The sequence below is a fragment of the Poecilia latipinna genome, unplaced genomic scaffold (assembly GCF_001443285.1).
Source record: "Poecilia latipinna isolate Pla-1442-1.1 unplaced genomic scaffold, P_latipinna-1.0 Scaffold2265, whole genome shotgun sequence".
NCBI classification, from domain to species: domain Eukaryota; kingdom Metazoa; phylum Chordata; class Actinopteri; order Cyprinodontiformes; family Poeciliidae; genus Poecilia; species Poecilia latipinna.
The window spans coordinates 30,913-46,045 of record NW_015114881.1 but is presented as its reverse complement, the minus strand read 5'-3'; the positions used below and the strand labels follow the sequence as shown (position 1 = coordinate 46,045).

The 15,133-nt window shown below is 41.9% G+C and overlaps 1 protein-coding gene and 1 long non-coding RNA gene across 2 annotated transcripts in view; both read left to right on the top strand.

The window, feature by feature from the left end:
• The first annotated feature begins 383 nt into the window (after window positions 1–383).
• Window positions 384–6,295, top strand: msantd2 (Myb/SANT DNA binding domain containing 2). Its single transcript, XM_015018323.1, has 5 exons — window positions 384–549; window positions 899–1,343; window positions 1,786–2,041; window positions 2,148–2,211; window positions 3,184–6,295. The coding sequence occupies exons 1-5, from the start codon at window positions 542–544 to the stop codon at window positions 4,070–4,072; spliced, it is 1,662 nt and encodes a 553-aa protein (XP_014873809.1). The 5' UTR covers window positions 384–541; the 3' UTR covers window positions 4,073–6,295.
• Window positions 6,296–10,412: 4,117 nt separating this feature from the next.
• The window catches only part of LOC106937027 (uncharacterized), an 11,575-nt gene continuing 6,854 nt past the window's right edge, over window positions 10,413–15,133 (top strand). The window contains exon 1 of the long non-coding RNA XR_001422289.1: window positions 10,413–10,869. This is a non-coding gene — a long non-coding RNA (uncharacterized LOC106937027). The remainder of the gene's footprint in view (window positions 10,870–15,133) is intronic.

Here is a 15,133-nt window from a genome sequence, read left to right as displayed (position 1 = left end):
TCAGAATGTCACTGAGGAAGGAACTGCATTAGGTTTTCTGTCACTTTATTATTTCTGCTATAACTTATGTATATTTGCATATAAAATAAGTCAATAGAGTTTAATTTGCAATTTTTATGTCTTTGTGTCATGAGGTAGATCTCAGGCGGCTGGTGAGAGAAAAAGTAGATCTTGCTCTGAAAAAGTTTGGGCACCCCTGTTTTAAAGGCATAGTATGTCATGATCCGTGTTTCTGTGTGTTTATTTTTGAGTTCTTTTTCTGTGTAGTCCTGTTCCCTGTGAGTCTGTCTCTGCGTCTTACCCGTTGATTGTTTCCCAGGTGTGTCTCATTCCCTTGATTACCCCATGTGTATTTAAACCCACCTGTTGTCTTTGTCTCTCGTCGGATCCTTGTCCTATATCATGTTTTGCCTGTTTCCCTGAGTGAGATGTGCCTCGTGCTGTTCCCTGTTGTTTGGAAGTCATCATTAAATTCATTCATCTTCATCTTTCCTGGGTTCCTGCGTCCTCTCCTCTCCTCACCTCAACCACCATACAATTCATGACACAGTAATCGTATTGCGTTTACTCTGTCATTATTCTGGAAATGTATTTAGCAAATGTTCTTAGATATACGTTAATAATACTATCATCCTAAATTACATAAACCAAACAGAATTTTGTATGATTTCAATGTCAGACCGTGAGAAGCATTATTTGTGTCTTTTTATACACTTTAAATATCTGGTTTCAACTGTGTGTTTTATTGGGCTTTTTAAATCTTCTATTGAATTTATGTTTTAAATTAAAAATTCTGAAAATATGAAGATTTTGACCCACAATGTGTCCTTGTTCACATCCTCGTCATTTTCTCCGAGCCCCTCTAACGTAACATCTTCTTCCCGCCCCCTCCCCTTAGCAACAGGAGCAACATGGCGGCGTCCAGTAACGCGGAGCCCTCTCCGGAGATAACGACACCATTAAAGATACCGAAAACCGAGGTGCCATCTCCCGAGTCCGAGGACTTGAGCGACAGCATCCAATACCACTCCAATCCTTCGACACCGAACCGCTTCTCGCCTCTGAACGTGGGTTCTGGAACCGCGGGGCGGACGGCGGCCTCATCCTCCTCTAACAGCTTCACCGCCTGCCGGGGGATGTCATGGACGCCGTCCGAGACAAACGCCCTCATCGCGGTGTGGGGCAACGAGAGGCTCACGGAGGCGCGGATGCAGCAGCTGGAGGTCGCGGGCACCGTGTTCTCCGGGAAGCCGCCCGGTCCTGCCATGTACGAGCGAGTTTCCAGAGCGCTGTCGGACCTGGGGTACGAGAGAACCCCGTCCCAGTGCAGGGAGAGGATGAAGGTAAGGGAACCATGACAGCAAGATGTCACTGTCACGACTCCAACCTGTTACCATGACACCAAACTGGGTCCGCTGACAGCTTAGAGCCGTGTCACACTGGGGACATCTTTCATCACAGAACACCTCCTTAAAATCTGTTGTTGTTTTTGGTAATGTATCATAAACTGGGAAATATAAAGTGTTGCTTTATCTTGTATTATATAAATAAATCTTTAGATATTTAGGCCCAGATAAGCCATCAGAGCAACGTCAGACACTTTATAAGTGCATAATGGTTGCTAGATAGAGTTTTTCTATCTCTTGCTTCAAGCTTTGTTACAAAGAAGATACTTACTATTTTATGCTTTCATTCATACAGCTACATAGATCTATCCCCAGTCAGCTGGGTGAGTAATGTGTCCTTTGAAAACTAAAATCCTCACTGCTCCTCCGTCCCAAACAGACACTTAGGCGCTGCTACAGCCGAGTGAAGGAGCATGGGATCGGGAAGAGAAAGAGCAGCTACACCTTGGAGCAGCTGGAGAAGGTGTTCGGTCAGGGAGGCTGGGACTCTCAGAGCTGTGCCCCGGTGCTGATCAACAGCAGCGGGTTGTATCAGGAGATGGAGTCTGACGGCAGCACGCTGGAGGACTTCTCCCAGGAGGACTGGTGCAACCAGGTGCTGGACTCGGCCTTCCAGGAGGGAGACATGGACACCGGTGAGATCCGTTTGTATTTATGAAAAAGTCATTGTGACAAAATGGGTTGGATGATATTAATAATCTCATTATTTATTTTTAATCCCACATTTTTCCTCTGGTTTAGAAGACCTACAGGTGCCTAAAAGCAGAGCTCTACAGATTCAAGCAGAATTGTCTGAATTAACCCAGTAAGTTTTTTTTTTTTTTTTTTTTTTTTTTTTTTGAATAAAGCCTGTTTTTTTTTTGTTTTTTTTTTTACTTTAGTAAATCATAAAGTCATAAATTTCCATATATCTCTTCACTCAGAATCTGGGTATTAGATTTTTTCACTGGATTCTTCAACCAAACTGTTCCAGGTTCAGTGTTCACTTCTGTGCACTCATAGTAGCAGCACTTATGTTTTCTTACAATTTTTAAAATCCGCTCATCAGCCAAACTACAGCGTTCCAAAAGTATTCCCACCTCTTGAAAATACAAAGATATTTTTAACTTTTTTCACAATTTGTCATGATGTGACCTCAAACTTCTATGTATTGATGAAGCGGAACTGATTTCCGTAATTTTGGAAGATCGGCAGCTTGGATGTGAAGCCGATCTGATCTGCTTCCTGACAGACGGACCCGCCCACCGAGTCCCGTCTGCACCTGCGTAATTAACAAAATTCACCTCGCTGTTGCCATCTTAGCAGCTTTGTTGTTATATTTAGTAGGAATGCATATCATAGCGGCAGTAACATCGGTATTGGCCGATATTAGCAATTTTTTAACCTAAAGCAGAGAAGCAGGGGTGAAGTCGGCAGCGTCATAAAAGCAATATTAAAACTGGATACTGGCACAAAGTTTCATATCGGTGCAGCCCTGATACTGAGCAACTTTTAAGACAAAAAAATGGGTATCTGGAAAACTGCAATCGGTGCACCCTCTAATTTTAAGTGAAAGAGGAGCACACACTGGAAGAGAATAAATTGGATTTCTAAATATTTCTCAAATAAAATAAAATAAAAAATCTCAGAATGTTTATATTCAGCCCCCCTTTACTTCAGTACCCCAAAAGTAAATGCCCTAACTGGGTAATAAAGTTTAGCCGTGTGTAATTTCCTCTCATTATAACCACTTATTTCTAAATCAGGCAGTTACTACTGGTTCTGTGACTGTGTGCAGGAAAAGGGAGACGATGCAGACGGTGATCCGCATCCTGGAGTCGGTGCAGCTAAACTGGGAGCATTTCCAGACGTGGACCGAGTTCTCCCGGCTGCACCTGTCCAACAAGCTGGCCATCTTTGGCGTGGGCTACAACACGCGCTGGCGCGACGACGTACGCTATCACTACGCCGAGATCAGCTCGCAGGTGCCGCTGGGCAAGCGGCTCCGGGAGTACTTCAACCCGGAGAAGCCCGAGGGCCGGGTCATCATGACCAAGGTCCAGAAGATGAACTGGAAGAACGTCTACTACAAGTTCCTGGACATCACCATCAGCGAGGCGCGCTGCCTGGAGCTCCACATGGAGGTGGACTGGATCCCCGTGTCACGGCCGCCGCTGGCGAGCAGCAAAGGCTTGTCCCACTACCTCCTGCCCGGTTTCGTCCCCAAGACGCACGGCCTGTACGCCATCGGCTGCGAGGCGCTGCCAGCCTGCGACGCCGCCTGCACGCCGCCTCCTCAGACCAACAATGAGGAGGAGAACGACAGAAGCTCGCCCCAGCGGGAGGCGGCAAATGGGTCGGAGCGCGGCGTCAGGACTGGGCCTGCCGTCACTTACTGCTACCTGGGCGTCGCCGAGGACAGGACCATCCAGCAGTGCCTCTCCCAGCACTTTCAGGGACCCGGGAAGCACTGCGCCTACGGGGAGCCGTCCGGCGTGACCCGCTTCCTGCAGGAGAACGGCGGCGCCAGGACGGATCAGCACGACAGAGACTCGCCGCAGCGCTGCGCCGTTTACGTGAAATTCATCGAGGTGGAGCTGGACTTCCTCTCGGCGGGCTCCCTGGTGGAATGCTTGGAAACGGCCGTCGGTTACTCCCTAAGGTTCAACAACAAGGAAACGTCGTAACCACCACCCCGACGGTTTTACAGATGACTCTGCAGCTCTGGTGGTGGCAGCATCATGCTGCTCTTCTGGTTAAGCAGCTTAAAAAAAAAATTAAAGAAAAGGTTAATTCTTTTTGCCTCTGGCTGTCATGAAAACAAGCGTTTGACATGTAAAGTTCATTTGTCGCTGAGAGATGTATTTATGTACGCGTCACCAGTTAAAAGCTGCCCCACCGTAATAAGCTCATGAAGTTATTCAGAATACTAAAATCCTTCAGTTTCGATGCAGAGTTTCATCAGAGTTCAAGTGTTCGAGCTGACAGAGTTTCTAAACGAACAACAGTTCCTGCCTCAGTATGATCTGCAGCACTGACGACGCTTACTATTGAATATTGTGCACTAGGATTCTCCAGCTGCTTGTTAGGTTTTACGTGACATGTCCGATCAGGGAGAGCAGGGCTGGAGGTGTGTGTGTGTGTGTGTGTGTGTGTGTGCGCGCGCGCGCGTGTGCGGGTAGGGGTTACGCTGCAGTATGCATCTGTCTACCTCAGTAGGATGTAGCAAACCAAGCAGTGAGGGACCACAGCTGGATGTATTCAGAAACTGCCTTCACTTGGACTGTTGGTTTGAGTCCACAGAGCATCTGTGGGTAGAGTCATGCCTTATGTTTTGCACATGTGGCGGGTTTAGCAGCAAGAGATGCTTCCACACAAACTACAGAACCGTGACTCCGCGGCCGGATGGCGTGAGCCGACTGTAGGTCCGGACGATGAAGCAGGATTCATTGTTTTTCCAAGACAATGTCCAGCTCAGATTAAGACGTTCGATGTTTACGACGATAACTGATAACTTGTTACAGGCCAGGATTCCAATAACCAATCTGTTCCCTGAGAGAGAATAAATGATAATATTAATAATAATTTAAAACAAAACAACTTCCTAATGAAGTGTCTCTGACGGATCGTTATGCAGCCTGGCTGCAAACATCTGAATCACAAAATGATCAGTTCACCCATTTAACAAATCACAGCCCCGTTCTTTATCTGTACACTAGTCATTCCATTTCCATGTGCTAAGCTATTGTAAATCAGTGTCGTTATAATAAATTAAGGAGGTAAATAATGATAAAACGGTCACATGTCACATTTAAACTCATTTAATTAGATGTTTTGTGTTTCACAATCGTTCCATTTAGGAGTCTACTCACTGCAGTTTTCTGGCCGATCACCGATCTCTTAAAAAGTTTTACCTTTTCGATAAGACTTTTTATTGGTTTTTAGGCCAAAGCCAGTGTTTTTTGTCTGAAATATAGCAAGAAGGTGTCTGAGTTGGCATCAATGGGGTCACTGTTAACTGTGAACGTGCAGATATGAGCTGACCTGAGCAACAGAGGACAGTGGTTGAGTTTTAGACTTTTAGATAAGATCAGCTTCACATATAGTTATCAGCCAATCACAGATCTCTCAAAATGAAGGAAATGGGGGAGGATCCATCGGTGCACCCGTAGATCTACTGGGTGAGTTTTGCATCCCAATTTGTACATTAGACCCCAAATCAACCATTAAAAAATAATATAAGTTGTCAAAGGGAGTATTAAATAGAGGTGCACCAAGAAATCTGACGTATATTTAGTGACTTCACGCAAAAAAAATTGCCAGAATTGGCAGGTCAGGCATTTTAAATATCGGAGATCGGCCAGAAAATGCAATCGATACACTCCTTATATTAAACACAAAATGACTAAAACAGTGCAGTAGTAGTAAAACTGCGCATCCACAGCTGCAACTTGCAACTGTGGATGAAGCTGGTTGAGATGTTTCCTACATTCCTAATAAACCAATTAAACATGAGCACTCCACCAGGAATAATATATATATATATATATTGAAACTATTTTATCTATTTAGAATATTAGTAATCTGATAGATTAAATTGTAAAATCCTGAGATTGTATTGACTCTATAGTAGATAAACATAATAGTGATCTCTGGAACCATAAAATGGTTAAACTAGTTCAAGTAGTTCAGATTGATCTCTTGAAGAAGTGGGCAGAAATTAAAAGAACATTTAAATCCAAAACGAAGCCTGCCTGCCTGCCTGCCCACGTGGAGGCGCTGTTGGGTCAGAACTCGCATCCATTAGGGAACAGCTAAATCCTCTCCTGCATCATTTCTTGTTGCTCTGATGCACATGAACCTGCTGGGATTTGTTCACAGCTTAGTTTGCAGCAACTCAGACCCATAGGGAAAAAAAAAAAAAAAAACCCGGTTCTGGTTCTGAAATAACTAGTTTGGAGCACCCCTTGCTGCGGCCACTGGCTGGTTGGTGATGTAACAATGTAACATTTCAAATGCAGACAACAGGAAACGTCTGCTGCGTTCAGAAGCCGACCCGACAGCGCTGCGGCTCAGTCGGGGCCGATGATCAAGCCGAACCCTTGAAGAGGATCTGCAGGTTACGTGCAATGAATGTGCCAGGAAGTGACTGCGGCACACAGCAAAATGTGGCGTGTCCATATGAATCTATGTAATGTGAAATACCATATAGCTTATATAATATATATTTGAGAACATCGGTGTTCTTGAGCATTCCGGCTTTTGTGAAACTTATTTGTTTGGGACATCAAAGATATCAAGAAAAATGATATTTTTACCTCATTGATTTAATGCCATGTACTGTATGTGCTTGTTTCTAAGTCACCATGTTGTCTGTTTACATGTTTGAAGAACAATAAATGGAGAACTCTCTGTGGTTAGCCACATACTAAAAGTAACCAGTGTGATATTTTTTGGCTTGTCACGATACGTTTTGCTGGACGATAAGTTATCGTGATTAACATAAATGTTGTTTTTGGCGATTATTTGCAAGTAATGTACTGATAGTGGCATAATTGTGCAAGTTCACCTTCTCAAAGAACAATAAGTGTTCTTTACAAAATTAAAGTTTAACACTGGAACTGGAAGGTGTTTTAAATATCCAAAATGAAACACAACGATCCAAAAAACGGGGGGAGGGGGGGAACACACACACAACTGAAATGGTAAAGAAAATTAATTATGAAATCTCTAGACAAAATTACTCTTCAAAAAATATTCATCAGAATGGAAATGATCAATTTATCATTTTAATTTATCATGTGATTAACTGCTTATAGCAGCAGCCTCTGTTATTTAACAGATGAATCTGTTGTGTGACCTAAAATGTGAACCAGAACATTCAAGAATCTGAACTGGGATCAGTCGACTGATAGCTTCTCAACAAAAGGCTGCGAATACAGAGGGTTCCCTGTCTGCAGTGGTGAGAGGACTACATTGTGACAACATGAGAGGAGGCTCCCAGGTTTAGTCACAACACTACCACACAACTAACTGTGTTTTATTGAGACTTTGTGTGACACAAAGTACGTAGTGCATAACTATTTATCTGAAGGAAAATGACAATATGGTTTTCACAACTGTTAAATTCACTTTGATGGAAAGGTAAAACTCAAGATGTCATTCCTCCTTTTGGCCAGGAGATGGCCCTGTGTAGCTGTTGCGGAAGTTTCTTGGTCCAGACCGTTTAACAGCAACATAAAGGCCCAACAGAACCTGCAAACGGTTCACTACAGTAGTCTGATACTCATCTTGTAGGAACTGGTGAGAACGTACAACGTCAAGACTGCATGTTAACGGTGAATCCAGTCCAAAAGGTTTCCCTCTACTGCCCAGAATAGAAAACTTTATGGAACAGTATTAGGTGTGTCTGTCGTAGAATAAAAGAGTAAAAGTACAAGCATATTATGAAAGTTATGTTATTCGAAGGCTGTTTTTCCCCCTTTCTGCTGCATCTGCCACATTTTGTGATCTTAGCTGGAAGTACCCAAATAAAATTCTGCTTGGAGCCCCATGAAGTGCTGGCCCTCATTCCAAGCTATGTAGACTGTAGTAGTTTAGTCAAAATATTGGAACTCCATGTTGCTGTTCCTCTATTTCTTATGCAGACCATCTTTCTGAGGCCTAGATTGGTTCTGAGTCAAATATGTGTTATTCCATTTGTATGTTTATTCCGTTATCAGGTCCTGTTGAAACTTGGGATGCACAGAACCATTCTTTTTCACTTCCAATACCGATACATATATATGAAGTTTCATATTGGCTGATACAAAATAACAGTACTGTACTGACTAAAAAAGTTTCTTCTTTTTTTTTAACAGACTTAAATGTATTGAATAATAAATGTATTTGATAACTCTGCATCATTAGGCTCTTGATTTCACCAATAGCTTCACGAGCTTGATAAAACATGTAAAAACAACAAAACTATCTTTAAATTGTTCATCAGTGCAATTGGAGTACAACGGTCAATGTAAAGCAAATAATAAAGAAATTGAAGCCGACAAAAACAATAGTCAAACCTGGAAAAAAAAAAAAAAAAAAACTTCAACAAATCTTCTTCCAGATGGTTCAGAAAGTGCAACTAGAAATTCTAAATATAAAAAAACAATACATAATAAAGCCTGACGTTGCTCAGAGTACAAAGCATAGAACTAAACTGAATGGATCTGCTCTTATGGATCGGGAACATCGTCACCGATCTTACCACTGCAGACCGATATAGAATTTTTTTCAATATCGGTTCAGTTACATATATTAATGTTGCATCTTTGGTTGAAAAATGCCTTCTCAAATCAACAGGCACGTTCTTCCGGCTTCTGCTTCTGAAAATTTCCAATTTAGAAAGAAGCACCGAGGCCGTTGGCAACAATACAACCGAATCTCATTCCCACATGAACTGGACTCTGCTACTTTGGATTTAATCACGGCATAACCCTTGTTGACCTCGCATAAATGAGCAGTCCACCTGTGTTAGCCTCAGCATTGTTGCTGAGGCAACAGAGTAACCCCAGAAAATGAAATAAGGAGGACTGACCACTTGGCCGAGCACAGGTCAGTCCATATTTTTCTATCGGGATGGTGAGCTCACCTTGGGAATTCACGTCAAGCCGAGTCCAGTCTGTTTGCTTTGCTTTAAGCCTAAACCTCTTCACACATGATGGAACAGGAAGTGGACATTTTCAAGGAGAGATGAGAGGAGAGGATCAGGATTTAGTTGTGAGGTTTTGGAAAATAGGCTTAGAGTTTAAAAAGCTTGTGCCATGGCATTTAAACTAGATGAGTAGCGTGTAAATATGCCTGTCTAGAATTTCAGTACGAGCAAATTCTTCTTCTTTTCAGTGACCAGTTTGGGTCGAAGCATGTCAGCAGGGAAATAAAATGCTATATCTGTAGTAGAAAAAAGCTTCAAACAAACACGTTTTAACCAAAAATGAATCAGACTCAAACATAAGCCTACGATTTACGTTAAAGTGCGACTTTCTGTGTGTACACAAGCTGGTTCTGATATTATTTTCTGTCTGCTGAGCCATCAAAAACAAACACCATGTATTTGGTGTATTCTAACATGTTCACACTAAACTGTAAGTTTTAATTCAATAAGTTTCATGTTGAAAACATTTGATTTGGAAAAGTGTTTCTTCTGCCTGAAATTATTCTGTAATTACTTGTTTGAAATTCTTATTATTCTTAAAAATGAAGTCTTTAAGATGCCTGAATTTTCACATAATTTTACGTTTTTGTCTGACGATATTTTAAAAATATTAAATCTACGGTCAGCACTGGGTAATTTCAATTAACTAATTACATACATTTTAACGTCTAAAAAAGAGAACTCAGTTTAATTGCATTTCATTCTGTTTTTTTTTTTGTTGTTTTTTTTTACATACAAACACTTTCGCAGGAGCCTTTGTATCTAAAAATATGTAGGAAACACTTTGCACTACTCAGACTGTTGAATAACCCAAATAATAGATTAAAAACACTAAATATCTTTGTTGCTGAGCTCATATTGATTCGAGAATTTAGCAGCGACCACGGTTTTTGAACTGAAAAGGTTGCTTGTTTTGTCTATACATGGTGATTAATTACCGTACAATTAACTCGATTAAAAATTTTATTCGAGTCCCATGACCAATTAAATCAGATGTTATGATCAGTTTTTCAGAACTTAAGTTTACTTACCAAATACTTTTTTATGGCTCTGCTGTCCTTTTACTCCTACTTTGGCTGCTCTGTCCTCCTGTGGTTGACGGTATCTGTTACACCTGTTCTTGGCGCTGAACCACAGAACAGGTGCGACTCGTCAATTTTAGCTAGGTTTGGACCAGAAGGACGGATGTTGATCATTTTTGCTGACAAAATAAAAGCATCTCATTTAATCCTCGGCTTGTAGTGACTCTTTATAATAGAGCTGCTTTATTTTGAAGGGCTAATGTGGAAAGCGTTTTGGACACTCAGGCTAGCAGTACGACTGACTCGCAAAGGTATATCGGCTCTTTTCCTCCGGACCGGGTCTCTCCGGCTCCCCACCCCAACCTCACCCCCCAGCCCTCCCTCCCAGGAAGGGACTGAATGACAACTTGCAGAGTTGTTCTCGCTCGAGCAGCCGGAAGGAGGGATTTACCGGGAAGAGTGCGTAAAGAGGAGGGAGAACAAGAGTCGCGAAGGACAGTCAGTGTCGGAGGTGTGGGTCCAGGATTGACTTGACTTTTCTCCGGTCCGTCCCTCCTTTAGAATCCCCGCTGTGGAGACATCCGACGGCTTCCCGTCGTCCTCACCCCAAGTGTCCCTTACGTGTCTGCGCGAGGAGCCGCGGAGCCTGAGGTGAAGCAGAGATCCTCTGAGACCAGCTGAGGGACACCAGGACAGAGGATCATGGAGACCTGCTCTACTTCAAGGAAACTTACTTTGCTCTCCTTTCTCCTGGGGCTCTCGGGTAAGTGTTTTTTTTTTCTTCATTTTTTTTCATGCTTTTTTATTTTTTATTTTATTTTATTTTTATTTTATTTTATTTCTCCAATTCCCCAAATGAAAAAAGTGGGAAATTCCTTAAAATAACTCAAATTATGGCTCAGGAGTGCGAACGTTGTGTTGATTTCTTTCAAGGTGACTTTCATAGAGCGCTCAGAGTGAGTTTTGACAACTAAACCAGATTTTGTTTTCATCCGCTGAATGAGCACTAAGTGTGTTTCTCAGCAGAAAGCCCAGTTTGCACTGAGCTCCCCTTCCGCTCACACACGGGCTGCGGTTCTGGTGTGAGCAGATGTGAAGAAGCAAGCAGCAAATGACTGACAGCTCGGTGTTTCTGGAGCTCTGTGTGAGCCAGGAGCGGGCTGGGATTTAAGGCTCAAACACCTGTTTGTTTTCCACTGGATTTAAAACAAGTGTGTTACACATGATTATGTCTCCCATGGGGGAATAATCCCCTTATATCTGCTCCAACGTTGGCTCACCGTCCCTCTGGCTCCAGCGCCTGCATTCAACTCCTATGCTTTCCCTGATGGCTGTGCTGAACACGCATTTTTGGTCCTCCAGAGCAGAAATTGGGACAAATCGGACAATGTGCAGCTGGTTCTACTAGAGCTCTCGTAGTATCTAACAGTTCATACAAAGTTTTGCGTCATTCGAAAGTGTAGAAGCCACCGCTCTTCTGTAAAATCACCAACTACAACTTCCCCAAAACGCTGCATACTCCGCTCCAACGCCATATTAAGATGCCCAGATGTTTTCTCCTGGCTGATGGATGCGCGATGGCTAAACTATGAATATATTTCATGTAACTATTTACATCCTTTGCTGCCATGATTGTTTAATGACTTGTTGCCTGAACAAGTTTATTCTTTATCTTGACAAAATTCATATTTTGTCAAGATTTGCAATGGAGGCTCTGACCCTCTGCAAGAAAGGTTCTAGTGGAGAAAATGTAGCAGTTTCTGTTTCTCTGCAGGGGATTAGTGCAAATCACTCAGATGGTTTTCCAATAAGGAACCTGGGAAGTAAATAAATAAATGCTTTAGATTTGTCACCAACAGAGACAGCAGGGATATTTAAAACTTTTTGTCCAAGGTGTCTGGCTACCTGTATGGTGTATCTCCTTCAGCCAGAGTTGCTTCGGGTGAGTATATGTGTGTGCGTCAAGAGGCAGGGTGGTGACTTTCACACACCCTGTGTGTGTGTGTGTGTGTGTGATGCGTGAACGCAGGCTCTCTCCTGCTTGGAGCCGGAGTTTGATTCTCAGCGGTGTTGCCAAAACAATCCCATGAGCTGACATGGGCAACAACCTCAGGGCCGCTTGTTCCTCCCTGGTTGGGGCATGAGGGAGTAAAACATGACAAACGGTTCCATTTGCGCACCCAGACCCAGCGCGAGTTTGTGGTTCAGGGCAGTTCTCTGGTATCTTGTCTGTCGTTTTAATTGCAGGCCGTGATTCAGTGTCAGCAGACAATGGGACAATAAAAGTTCGGCGCTCGCCTTCGAATGCCCTGCAGGTGTGTCCTGAAAAATACTGGGCAGTCTGAATGGAGGCAGGAAACGGTCATGAATAGCAGGCAGTGGTGAGGGGAAAACAACAGGCTCCTGAAGTCCCTGATGGGGCCGAACCTGGAGCAGGAAGTGAACGAACATCCTCCTGCTAGCAAGAAGTGGTCCCGGTTAGGGGCTCAGTTTGAGAAGAAGCTTGTTTCAGTAGAAACTTGGAGAGGGAAATGTATTTGTTTCATTTAGGAAAAAGAAAAAGTGAAAGACTAATTTGTTTTGATAACCAACTTTGTTTTTTTGTGTGTGTGGGTGTATCTATTTCTAAGTTTACAGATTGCACTTGAATGCAACAGTAAATCTGCTGTCCGTTTCTTTTCAGTCAAATATACATTCCTGATTTAAGCTGATTCTACTGGATGTGAGGAAAAAGTGACAAAGTTTTCACACTCTTCTGTCACATTTTGACTCTTTTATAGTAAAAAAAAAAAAAACATATCTGTGCATAAGCCAAAGAACAATGGGAAGTAGTTTTCTAAACGTTTTGCATTTGGAAAACCAAAAATCTGAAAAGTGTGGTGTGCACTTGTGTTCATAACCCTTAGGCAATACTTTTGAAACTTTTTTTTTTTTTTGTCTACTTCTCTTTCCAAAATAGCTGAAGTTCAGTCTGATTGGATGGAGAAGATCTGGGAATAGAACATTTCAAGTCTTGACACAGAACAGGATTCCTATGTCATGTTTTATTTGCAGTTTTGTAGAAATTGTTGTAGGACCAAACCTGTTCTGATCTGTCCTGTTCCTTGATTGAACCCCAACAGGTGGATTCTTCCTGCTGACACAGGACTGTGGGTCTAACCCACACAATTCTTTAAACTATGTGAGTGGAATGTGACAATGTGCAAGAACCTTTAAATTCAAAGGTTGAATTCATTTGCAATGCACACTGATCTAACATACCATTGCTCTCTGTTTACTCAAATTAAATAGCATGACTCTAGAACTTAAGCTCTACTAACAGAGAAAGTGGTTTACTAATTAACCTGTCCCTTTATGTTGGGAGAAAAAAAACAAACATTTATAGTGAGCAGGGTTTCAGCGCATTCAGTTGCAAAAGCTTTTCACTGGCTGTCTACATCCCTCAGTCTGATCTATTTGTTTTATTTTGCGGTGATAAAATTAGTGAGAAAAAAATACTATAATTGCAAAAAGTACAGTGGCAAACTTATGCGCTCCATGCTAGCAACCTCTACTTCCTGTCTATTACAGCCATGTGCAGAGTCGACCTCTGATGATATTACGGTGTGCGTAGATTCAAGCCAGTAGAGGGTAACATGCCTAATTTACAGCATCTTTTTGAAACATTTTCAAAATTCCCTCAAAATTTGCATGACAATTAGATGGAAACATAGCTAATATCACCCCACATTCAGATGCTCCAAGTGAGAGGAGGTGACGCTTCTGAGCATATTTGATCCTATCAGGTTAACGCTGTGGTCCATCTCTGAGCTTCGCTACAGCCTTTTGTTGAAGTCATTATTATTTTCCATGACTTACTCTGTCATTAACTCTCAGTGGGTTCACCTTTTCATATGAATGTTTTCAGCATAAAGCTGAACACAAGATTCTCAGCCTCACAAACCCATTAGGATTATCTCTGTGAAGTAATGTTCAGGGTCAGCTAATTTGATTACAATATCTCTGGTTCAACAAGCACTGGGCCTAATTATATTCCTTATTCTAACTGCCTAAATATTCTGGCCTCATGTCAGGCCCTCCAGGCGTGTCTCTACCAGCGTCGCATATCTACAGGCTGATGTTCTCTCATAACTATCGAGCTCCAGAGCAGATAGAAATCTTTTGTTAACTTAAATATATATATACATATATTTTTATCACAGATTCTGCATTAAATTTAGATCTGGACTTTGACTCATAAATATGCTTTAATTCTAACTCTTCCTTTGCAGTTTTGGCTGTATGTTTGTAGTACATGAAATAATCTGTGTGGATCTTTACCGCCATTGAAGAACGGCACAAATTTGGTCCTCCAGCAAATGGATCCAACAAAGATGGGAAAACAGCGCTTTTTCTTTCTTTGCTCTTTTTATTTAGTCATTTCAGATCATTCGCACACATTCAATAACTTTTTACTCCAAAATGGATTCATCAACATTCAGCTAAATACAGCAGCAACGGCTCTCTGAGAAACTTCTTGTTTTTTTGAATGAAAACATTTCCTGGACCAACAAAGTAGAAAACATCTGACCCAAAACGTTAAGAAACTGAACATCTTTCTTTATTAAAGCAAACATCTGAGACCCCTTTTTTTTAACCGAAGATTTTTTTTTCTACTTTTTTTTTTTATTAAAATATTGCAGCTTTATTTATTGCTAAGCAGTTAGCATTTTTAATTGGAAAAAAAATGGAAAAATCTTTGGACACCACTGGTTTAGGGTGATTGTCGTGCTGGAAGCTGAAACTCCAGTCAGTCTTAAGTCTCTCAGACCTCTAAATGCTTCATCAACCTCTTCATCAACTTTAACCTTTAATCTAAATGAAGAAATGAATTTCTACAGCATAATGCTGCCACCACCAGATTTCACTTTGTTGATGATTTGTCCAGATTGACATGCAGTTTTCTGTCGCACAGTGTTAAGTCACAAAGTCAATATTGGTCTCATCTGAGCAGAAGATCTCTTTTCACATGTTGGCGGCTATGTTGATATATA